This window comes from Galeopterus variegatus, unplaced genomic scaffold, assembly GCF_000696425.1.
Source record: "Galeopterus variegatus unplaced genomic scaffold, G_variegatus-3.0.2 Scaffold1527, whole genome shotgun sequence".
NCBI lineage: Eukaryota > Metazoa > Chordata > Mammalia > Dermoptera > Cynocephalidae > Galeopterus > Galeopterus variegatus.
This window is the reverse complement of record NW_007727638.1, coordinates 273,736-284,294: the sequence shown is the minus strand read 5'-3', so window position 1 is coordinate 284,294 and position 10,559 is coordinate 273,736. Positions and strand designations below refer to the sequence as shown.

At 62.4% G+C, this 10,559-nt stretch overlaps 1 protein-coding gene across 1 annotated transcript in view; it reads right to left on the bottom strand.

Annotated features, from left to right (window-relative positions):
- Positions 1-10,559, bottom strand: part of SCARF2 (scavenger receptor class F, member 2) — a 13,529-nt gene that overhangs the window by 380 nt on the left and 2,590 nt on the right. The window contains exons 2-12 of the mRNA XM_008577528.1: positions 10,437-10,548; positions 5,331-5,389; positions 5,141-5,242; positions 4,101-4,620; positions 3,766-3,984; positions 3,497-3,625; positions 2,809-2,912; positions 2,610-2,727; positions 2,340-2,455; positions 1,019-1,171; positions 5-201 (exon numbers count right to left, since the gene is read on the bottom strand). Coding sequence (XP_008575750.1) covers positions 5-201; positions 1,019-1,171; positions 2,340-2,455; positions 2,610-2,727; positions 2,809-2,912; positions 3,497-3,625; positions 3,766-3,984; positions 4,101-4,620; positions 5,141-5,242; positions 5,331-5,389; positions 10,437-10,548 — 1,829 coding nt within the window. The remainder of the gene's footprint in view (positions 1-4; positions 202-1,018; positions 1,172-2,339; positions 2,456-2,609; positions 2,728-2,808; positions 2,913-3,496; positions 3,626-3,765; positions 3,985-4,100; positions 4,621-5,140; positions 5,243-5,330; positions 5,390-10,436; positions 10,549-10,559) is intronic.

Below are 10,559 nucleotides of genomic sequence, written 5' to 3'. Positions count from 1 at the left end.
GGGCCTCGCGCCGGGCCACGCGCGCATACAGTGCCCCTCCGGGCCCCTCCACGCTAGACGCCGACCGTTCGCTGTCGGAGGACGCGGGGAAGGCCGTCGCCTCCTCCGCGGACGCTGGCGTGGTCAAGGGCGCGGGGGACGAAGCTGGCGCCTCCGCAGGGGCGGTGGGGGTCTCTGGGTCCCGGCTGTCGGTTGCCGCCTCTGACAGTGGAAGAGCGGGATGGTCACCGTTTCCTGGAATAGCTCCCACTCATCCAACCTCCGAGCGAAAACCTTCACTTTCTCTCCTCCTCTACCCTGGCCCGGGCTGGTGCCGTGTCGCCCTGGCATCCAGAAATGCCTGGCACATTCATAGCACCAACCACAAACAGTTCAAAGCCTCAGAGTGTGTGGCTGCTGGAAAGTGAAGGGCACATTCCTGGGCTGAAGCCCAGCCCTGTCCTGGCCTCACTCCCCTTCCCCACCACACCCCAGCCTCCGGGGCGCCATCATCAAATCTGACCCCCCCCAACATCCCCAAAGGGATTCCATTTTACTCCTTTAAGAAATAAGATTTCCAAGGCTGAGAGGGTTGTCACCTTCCTAGGGTCATTACCCAGGGGGATGGTCAAGGGAGAAGAGAGGCCAGAATCCCAGCCAGTCAGGCTCCTTCCTGCTGTAAGTGGGCCCAAGGCTGCAGGCAAAGGTGCATCCTCATACCCTGTGGCTTCCCCTTCCTGTCTCTTCTTCCACCCCCTTCCCAGGCCCAGAAGTTTCTTTCTGCCTGGTTTCCCTCCAGAAGTGAACCTGGGATGTAGCTAGTAACTGGAGAGCCCACCTATCTTCCTATACCTCACCCCAGCCTGGCATTGGGCAGCACAGAATCCAGCTCTGCAAGCCTCAGCTACGTGACCTACCCACAGTTAACAGCATCACCATGCCCTTCCTCCCATGATGCCTGCCCCACCCCCGGCACAGAGATCTTTCAGCTGGAGCTTTTCTCTGGGCTGGAGCAATGCCACAGAAGGGCATCACTCACCCTCATGGGGCACACAGTACACAGGGCCTTCATCGGTGGTATCGAAGGAGGAGAAGGAAGCCCGGGAGGACCATGATGGTGAGGGCTGCTCCAGCCCTGAGGGTGGCTCCAGGAAGCTGCAGTTGAGTGTGTTATCCAGGTCGTGATGCGCCACTGGGAAAAGAGTGAGCAGAGCTGCCTGGGGCCCTGCCTTGCCCAGCCTGTGCCCTCACTAGCCCTTCTGCCACAAGTGTTGATGTAGTGATCAAGACCAGCCCTACCCTAAGACTGCAGGTGGGACAGGCAATTCAACAGGTAGAGTGACACTGGTCCTGCACTGGATAATGGGTAGAGGTGAACTGGTAAAGAAAGAGGGAACACCATGTGCAAAAGTGCAAGGCAAGCATGCACAGCCAGGGAGCTGGAAAAGGTTGGGCTCAAGTGTTGGGGAAAGGCCGAAAGGTGGGAGACAGAGCTGCTGGAGAGAGCACCTGGCTGGGACAGGCCACCAGGGCTTCCAAGCCAAGCTTTGGACGCTGTCTTGTGGGACCCAGGGAACCATGAAGCACTTTTGAGTCTAAATATGCAGCAAGGCCACCCTTTGACTCAGCCCATCTCAGCAGGCTGCACTCCCCAGGCCTGGCCTCCAGGGATGCAGACTCCACAATGGGGGATTTCAGAGGCTGGCTCCATTCCACAGGTGGGATGTAGGGCCCAGCTCCCAAACCTACATCCATAGATGCTATGCTGCTGGGTGGGCCAAGGGTTTCCTCAGCTCTCTTTCTTTACCTCCCAAGAGTTTGAGTACCCCCCACCAACCCATCTTCAGAAACAAATGAAAAAGAGAGAGAGGGTCAACACAGACAGGGAGGAGTAGCATATCCCCTCCCCTCCGGGGTCCCTTGGTAGGGTGGGGGCCCGAAGGACCAGTCTGCCCACTTTCCAGGAGGAGGGGCTCAGGGCACTACTGACGATCCAGGCAGGAGAGCGGGTCTTCTCCTTAAGGGAAGGGAACTCCCATGCACACGTGCCCACACGTCCCCTTGCAGATTGGGGGGCCTGCTGGACCCAGATGTCCAAATGCCCCTGATGCAATCACTCACAGGGTCTACGCACACCCCCACAGCTGCCCTCACACCTAGGACTCCTGCCTTCCTCCCCAGCCTCGCCTGCAGCAGCATCCCCTTTCCTTCCCTTTGGTCACACCTCCTCACGCCCATCCACACCAACACGCAAGGTCTCCCATTTCTACTCCGAGCCCTGGACCTCTTCACATCCATTTCCCTGCAGCCTCCTGCGTCGGGAGGTGTTTCCCCCAGAGGCCCCACGTCGTCATCCTTACCTACGACTTTGGGCAGCTTCTGCCTGCGCAGCGGGATCCGCGGCAGCTTCATGCTGATGCGACTGAAGCGCCCGCACAGTCGCTGAGGCGCCTTCTTCCTCCCGAGCGAGAGCTCCCTGCGAGGGCGGGGCCTGAGCGAAGGGGCGGGGCCGGGGCTGGAGGGGGCGGGTCGAAACCCTGAGGGGGCGGGGCCTGGGCTCAGGAAGGGCGGGGAGCGCCACAGTGTGCAGTCTCAACCACCGAGAGAGCGGGGACCGCGTTGGGCCTCACCGGCGCGCGGGGTCCTTGCCGCGGCAGGCGCAGCAGCAGCCGAGCAGCGACAGCAGCAGACCGAGGAGTAGTGCAAGAAGCGCGCCCGCGCCCATCACGCCCTTGCGCTGGTTGGTCTCTGTGGGGGGCGCCGGTTCATTGCGGGTGCTCGCAACCCCCCTCCCCCCATTCCCCAACGGGCCGACCCTCACCCACTCACCTAGGCGGCAGGCACCGGTGACAGGATCGCACGAGTCCTCGTGGCAGTTGCAGGCCTGGGCGCAGTCCACACCATGAAGCCCGGGTGGGCAAGTCAAGTTACAGCTGCGAGGGCGCGGGGTCAGGGCAAGCCTATGTGGCCCTCCCGGATGCCTCCCGCCCTCGCCCCGGACCCCGAGGCCTGCCTGAACCGGGTCCCGGGTCCCAGGTCCCAGATTCGGACTCTCTAGCTCCATTCTCTAGGGATTGATGCCCACCCCCACCTGCGGGCACACACTGGGTAATCAATGTTTTGGAAATGAATGTGTGCACGACCTGCGGAATGGGTTCTGAGGGGTGGGGCCCTGGTCACCGGGCCGCAGTGACCATTTCTGGGGCTGACTTGAGTGACCGGGAAGAGGGACTGCCAGACCACACCCTTGTCTGTAAGTGGGGGTCCCTGCTTGCTGTACACCAGCTCAGGGTCATCCCAGGAGCCCAACTGGCCACAGGCTGAACTGGTCACCAGGTCTGGCTCCTCACCAGGCCAGAAAACTGCTCTAAAAAGCCTGTTGTCACACCCTAGCTGGGGTAAGGGGCCAAGGCTGAGGTCAGCCTGGGTCCCAACTCGTCAGCCCCTAGGGTCTGGCTGGAGCCCCCTGTGTCAGTACATAAGCCTCCCAACCCTCCCTGGGTCCCAGGGCACTCACTGGGGCCCGTGAACGCCAGGGCTGCACAGGCAGCGCCCCGACTGGAAGTCGCAGTGGCCGCTGCCGCAGTCGGCGCACACGAAGGCACAGTCCTCGCCGTAAGTGCCATTGCTGCACTTGGTCTCGCACCTTGGAACAAGGGGAACGAAGGTCAGCAGACATGGAGGCAAACGGACCCAAAGCCCACAGTGCTCTTCGCGGAGGGCCTTCGGGGGAGGAAGGGCTGGGGGGGTTACGTGTCTGGGCCGATGCAGGTACGGGCTGCTCACCGGTCGCCGATCCAGCCCGCGTTGCAGCGCGTACACTTGCCGGTGACATGGTTACAGGCATGCCCGTCGCGGCACGGTGGGCAGAGGTGGCCGCAACCCTCGCCATAGAAGCCGGTGGCGCACGGTTGGTCGCACTTGGTTCCATTCCAACCGGGCTCGCATGTCAGGCAGCGGCCCTCGGCCACAGTGCATGGCTGCTGGCCCTTGCACTGGCCGCACCTGGGGACCGGGCGGAAGGCTAGGCAGGGTCGGGAGCCGCCTCACCCCTGTCCCCGTGGGCGCCTGCCCCCCCGCCCTTCTCCTTCCTCCTCTCCCTTCCGGGGCCCCGGGCTTACCGGCGGCGACAGCCCAGGCCGTAGAAACCGGCGGGGCACGGCTCTCGGCAATACTTGCCGCGGTAGCCCGGCTCGCAGGCGCACGTGCCGTCCACAGGGTGGCAGCGGCCACGGAAGCACTGGCAGTAGCGATCGCAGCGCGCGCCGAACGTGCGCTCGCGGCACTGGCAGCGGCCGCTCTGCTGCTCGCAGGGAGACGAGTTGCAGGCGCACTGATTGTTGCAGCTGCGGCCCCACCAGCCTGCGTGGCACAGGCAGGCGCCTGTCTGTGGGTCGCAGCGCGAGGTGGCGCTGCAGTAGCACGCGTTGGCGCACAGCGCTCCCCACCAGCCGGGCTCGCAGCGGCACGCGCCGCTCCGCGGGTGGCACGCGCCGTGCTGGCACTGACACGCATGCTCGCAGCGCGCGCCCCAGCGCCGCGCGTGACACGTACACTGGCCCGTCACGTCCTCGCACTGCCCGTGAGGGTGGCAGCTACACAGCTCCTTGCAATCGGGGCCCCAGAACTGGCGCGGACACTCTGCAGGGACAAGGGGAGACGAGTTGGAGGCGCACTGATTGTTGCAGCTGCGGCCCCACCAGCCTGCGTGGCACAGGCAGGCGCCTGTCTGTGGGTCGCAGCGCGAGGTGGCGCTGCAGTAGCACGCGTTGGCGCACAGCGCTCCCCACCAGCCGGGCTCGCAGCGGCACGCGCCGCTCCGCGGGTGGCACGCGCCGTGCTGGCACTGACACGCATGCTCGCAGCGCGCGCCCCAGCGCCGCGCGTGACACGTACACTGGCCCGTCACGTCCTCGCACTGCCCGTGAGGGTGGCAGCTACACAGCTCCTTGCAATCGGGGCCCCAGAACTGGCGCGGACACTCTGCAGGGACAAACGGAGGTGGGAGGTCTGGGTGCTTGACTGCCTTCCCCAGCCCAGCCGGAATCTGCCTGCGTCCCGCACCCCAGCGCCTGCCTCTGAGGACCCGCCGCCAAGCTGAATCCAGTCCCTGGATCTGGCTCCGCCCCACTGCTTAGTACCAGCCCCTCCCCGCGCTCACTGGTGTCGCAGTTGGCACCGAAGTAACCATGACGGCAGCGGCACTCGCCCGGCCTCACGCACACCTCGTTCTCCGAGCACGTGGAGTTGCCCTCGCACACCGCTGCAGACGAGACAGACCCGAGCTGCCGCGCGTGCTATCTCCTCCTTTCCCTGCCTCCCTGCTCAGGTGCCCGGGGTGTCCCACTCACCAATCCCACACTCGTCCCCCTGCTGCCTCCAGCCAGCGCAGCACGTGGGCACCTGGGAGCTGCGAGCAGAGAGAGAACGCCTGAGCCTGATGCCCCAGTCCTTGCACCCCCCCCATCCTCATTCCCAACTGGGCAGCCTCCACAGTTGCGGTCCTGCCCTAGGGAGGTGGTTACAAAGGCCCTGCCAGGCCTTGTTGTAGGTGCAGGAGACTCCCAGTGAATAAGAAAGACACAAATTCCAGCACTCTGGGAGGGGGCAGAGGGCACACCACAAAAAGACCTAACCTCTAAGAACGTCCCAGCTCCCCCCCAAAAGGGACCCCCACCCCTCTCCATGCCACCAAACTCTTCTGTGCCCTCCTCCCCAAGCCACTAGGCCTTAGAAGAGAGGCCCTGATTCCCAGGAGAGGCAGCAGTGAGGTGAGGGCTAAGCAGAAGACCTTGGGCCGTCAGGACCTGCTAAAACGTTGGGGTCTAGGGTGTTCCTCAGGAAGAGGGACTGGGCCAGGTGGGTGTCAAGGATCCAAATGTGACATGACTGGACAGCACCAGGACTGGCTGGGCCAGAGGGACACAACTGGATGCCCAGTTGAGGCGAAGAGCAAGGGTGAAGGGGCAGCCTCTGCGAGGTGGGGTGTGGACTTGGCAGAGGGGACTTCTGGGGGGAGGCTGGCCCACCCAGCAGCTAGGGGAGGAGCAGGGCACATGGGGAGTCCTCCATGTGTGTAAGGAAAGTAAAACTGCAAGGGCTGCAGAGCCTGAGGGCAGACTTGGGGTGAAGGAAGGAGATACTAGAGCATCTATTTATACTTATTGTTTCACTCTTGTTTAATTTTATTTGGCATTACGAAGTACATGATGTAACCTCTGTAGAAGGTAATTTGTAACTGTAGCATTTCAGTTTGGTGCAGCCTCCAAAACCCTAGGCAGATCAGATGAGATGTTTGGGCATGAAGTTTTGGAGGCCCTGCCCAGTGAAAATGTGATGGCAGGAGAGGGCCCTTTGGGGCTGAGCTAGGGGGTGCCCACATTTAAGGGGGCAGAGGAGGCTGAGAAGCCACAGCCACTGAGGCTGGATTAGGTTTCTAGGGTCCCATCAGACCCAGCGGAACTTTGCCTCAACCCTAAAGGTGTGGAGTAGCCATTCACACTTCAGAGAAAAAGGAGTGTGTTTCTTCAGAAAGATATGAATCTAGAATCAGCATGTGGTGGTGGGAGTTTGAGAGGGGGCCTGAAACCCCTGGGGTGGGGTGGGACAGACTGGGAAGGGAAAGGTTACCAATGCCACACACATGCTTGTACACTCTTGACCAGGCTGCAGAAGATACCCACAACCGTTCTCCAGCTTGGATAACTGCCACAGCCTGAGGCCCCAAGGGTGATCTCTCCCCACGGAAGGACTTGGTTCTCCCTCAGGCCAAAGGTGGGACCTGGGGAATAGGACCCATAAAATCCTGAACTGCGGGGAAAAGACCTGGTCTATTTTCCACAAATAAAACTGGAATACACAGCAGGCCTGGTTTTTCCTGCCCCCCATTGTCTCCACCCAGCCAGCCCTAACTCTGGGGGCTCCAAGGGACCCATCTGCCGGGAGGCCTAAGTCTGCTGGCCCATCACCCTCCCCCTTCTACCTGGTTCTGGTCTCTGGATAGAGAGCCTCTGCAGGTGACCCCGCTACAGGCAGCCTTGCCAGATCACCTGCAGAGATGGCCCTGGAAGTACTGCCCACCTTCTACTCTGGATAGCTTGGCCTTGTGGCTCTGTGGCTAGGAGCCGGGTTTTAGGGTCACACTCAGCTGGGTTTGATGCCTGGATCTGCCATTTGCTGTGTGACCTCAGCCATGGAGCTTAACTTCTCTGAACTTCGGGTTCCTTAGCTATAGAATAGGTGCCCATGGGTTTGGCAAGATGATTAAGAGAGCCAAGCTATGGTTTAAGTCACTGTCTGCTGCTCTCCAGCCCATGCTGAAACTGGAGTTCTGGGAGTAGACTCCAGGAAGCCCAAGTCCACTTGCCATCACTAGCACCCAGGCCTTACCCCTGCAGAGCTGACACCCACAGGCAGGACAGAGCCCAGAACAAGAGGCTTTCCCTCTCAAAGGGCTGGCAGACAGGCCAGACTGGGGTGGCAAGCCCAGCCTCTCAAGATCGTGTGAAGGTGGGTGTAGAAAGAGGGCCTGGTGTAGGGAGCAGTTTCCACACTTGCTCTGTAAGTCAGCGAGGCCCTGGGGATCCAGGCCAAGGGCTGGCCAGGGCACCCAGCAAGCGTGATGTGCTGCAGGCTGCTCCCTCTGCAGATCATTATTCCTGCAGTGATTCAAACCCACTGTGGTTTCTTCCATCTTAAAGCCTGCACATTGTGCCATGCCTGTCCCCGTTCTGTGCCAAATCCAACCAAGGAGGCTTCTCTGCCTGCCAGGCCACTTGGGGTCCCACAACTGCCTAACTCTCCTCTTGCATCCTGGACACCCTTCCTCTGGTTTCTGTCCCCATCCTTAGATCTCTCCTCTCCTCCCTTGTGTCCACACTAGCTCCCTCAGGAAGGCCACTGGGTCACATCGGGACACTGACAATGCCTCCAGGCCCTCCAGCAGGGCCCTCCTCTCAATGCAAGACTTGCAAATCCAACTGCCTGATGGATGTCACCACAGGGAGGCCTCATGGGGGTCTCATACTCAACCCATCCAAAACCTGACTTCTGACCTCTGCACTCTGAGTCTTCTCCACCTAGGGTTACCCGTGTCCTTCTATGGTGGGAGGCTGAGACCCCAGCAGGCATCCCTGACTCCTCTCTCCTGCCCGCGGCAGATCCATCAAGAAGTACTTTGGCTGTATCTTCTAAACTACATCTAGGATGGGACCACTTCTCCCTTGCCCTGCCCCAGCCTCTCTCAATCTCCCGTTTCTCCTGACTTCCTAAATGGCCCTAGCTTCCACCTTCCTGCCCGCCAGTACATCTGCCACCTGGCAGCCAACCCTGGTCAGATCCCACCCTTGGGGATCTGTGCAAAGTCCCCTGGGCTCCTATGGCCCAAGTCCTGGGACAGCGGGCAGAACCCTTGTGGCCCACCCACCCTCACTCTCAGGGCTCTTCCCAGCCCCATGGCTCCTCACTGTGCTTCCAATGTGCCCTCTGGATTCCAGGCCTTGCCTCCTCTCCTGCAGGCCTGTGCTCACACCCACCTTCTCAGTGGGTCCCCCCAGGTCACCCTAAAGGACACAGCACTCCCCAACTCAACACTTCCTCCCAGCTCTTGCTAGATGTCTAGACGCACTTGCTTTTCTGGGCTGTATGTCTCTTCTACCACGGAAACAAGAGCATTGGTCTCACTACTGTATCCCTGCACCAACACAGGTGTGGCAAACAGTAGGTGCATGTGATGTTATTGCCTGAGTACATGCTCCTCCCCTTGGTCCTCTTGCCTCCTGGGGAAGGGAAGGAGGTAAAAGGATGAAGGCTTGAAAGGTACTGGGAGGGTAACAAAACAGATGGCCCAGACCCCAGGAGGGCGGTGTCCAGAGTGGCTGTCCTTCCTATTAACCCTCACCACGCATCATCCCAGTAATCACCCCCTCAACCACCTCAATGGCCCAGAGAGGTTGGTTAAGCGACTTGCCCAGGTCCACACAATTGGGAAGGGGTGGCTCCAGGATCTGAACCCAAACCCCGGCACTTGGTTTCTTGGTTACTGGAAGAGGCCGCCTCATCGGGAGGTCTCCAGGCAAGGGGAGTGGGAGCTAAGGGCTCTCTGGCTCCCGACGGCTCGAGCCTGCCACCGGATCCCCACCCCTGGACGCGGCCCCGGTCGGGGAGGAGGGCTGAGGTGGGTAGACAGGGCCGGGCGGCGATCGCGCCCTCCCCCTCTCCAGGCACGGCCCCGCCCGCCGCCGCCGCTGCATTCCTGGGGCCGGGGAGGCCCGGGAGGCGGCGGCGGCGTGGATGCGAAGCAGATGGCGGGCCCGGCCGGCCCCCGCCCCGGAGGCGGGGTTCGCAACGGGGAGGGGTCTGCGCGCCTCGGGACCGGAGTTCGGAAACCCCGCGCGGCCCCCTCACAGTCCCTTGTCTGCGGCGCCCGCCGAGCCCCTGGACCCAGCCTCTGTGGGCCCTGCGGCCCAGGGCGTCCCGACGGAACCCAGCCGAAGGCCCGCGGCCGCTTTTCCAGCTGCCCCCCGTGCGGCGCCCCCCAACACGCGCCAAGGCGCCCCCACAAGCTAGCTCCTTGCTCCTGCGGGGAGGTGCCCTTGACCCCGCCGTCGCCTCCGACCAGCCAGCCAGGTCCCCCGACCCCTGTTCCTACTTCTGGCCTCGGCTCTTTGCCCTCTGTGCAAGCACCTGGGCCCGCCACCCTCCGGCCGGGTCTGTCCCCCGCCTGTCCCATACTGGCTTCCCCAGCCGGCTCCTCGTGGCGCCCCACTTCTGCGTGGCCCCTCCATGCATCCAGTGTCCCCACCTTAGAGTCACCGGGGGTTCCTACATCCTCCCGTTCTTTGCGCCTGTCATTGTCCTTTCGACTCCCGCCTCTGTTCCACTCTAAGCGTCGGCTCCTCAGTGCTGCCTCAGTCACCGTCCTCCTCCCACCCGCTCCTGCTCTTTCTAAGACACACATCTGCCCTTCCAAGTTTCCTCCTGCCCCCAGACCTCCCGGCTCCCACCTCTCCAGAGCACTGCTCCTTCTCCCTTTACCCTCCTCCTCAGCCCCACTCCAAGCTTCAGGAGTACTCGTGCCCCGGGCCTTTGCACATGCTGTTCCTCCTGCTAGGGATGCTCTTCCCTGGCTTCTCCCTACGTTCTTCACAACCCGGCTCAAGGGTCCTTTTTTCCGGGTCTTTCCTGAAACCTCGGACACCATGTGTCACCCACTGGGCGCCCGCGGCACTCCGTTCTCGCCTCAGGTGACTTCTCCTCCGGAGTATCCTCGGATGCAGTTATGGCTCGAGGCCCAGGCTCGGCCTGGAACAGAGCAGGCATCGGCGAGGGCGGCGGAAGGGGCCGGCGCGTTTGGCGTAGGAAGGTACCGGGCGCCCCCCCACCAACGCCAGGCGCCGTCAGCCCCCGGCCCCGAGCGTCCCTTTCGGACCCCTCCCCCAGCCAGGCCGGGCTCCTACCCGGGCGCGCGGCACACGTTGCGGCCGCGCGGGTTCAGCTCCTGGGGCGCCGCGGGGCCGGGCAGCAGCCAGAGTAGCAGCAGCAGCGGCAGCAGCGGCGGCGGCCCCCCGGCTTCCCGGCGC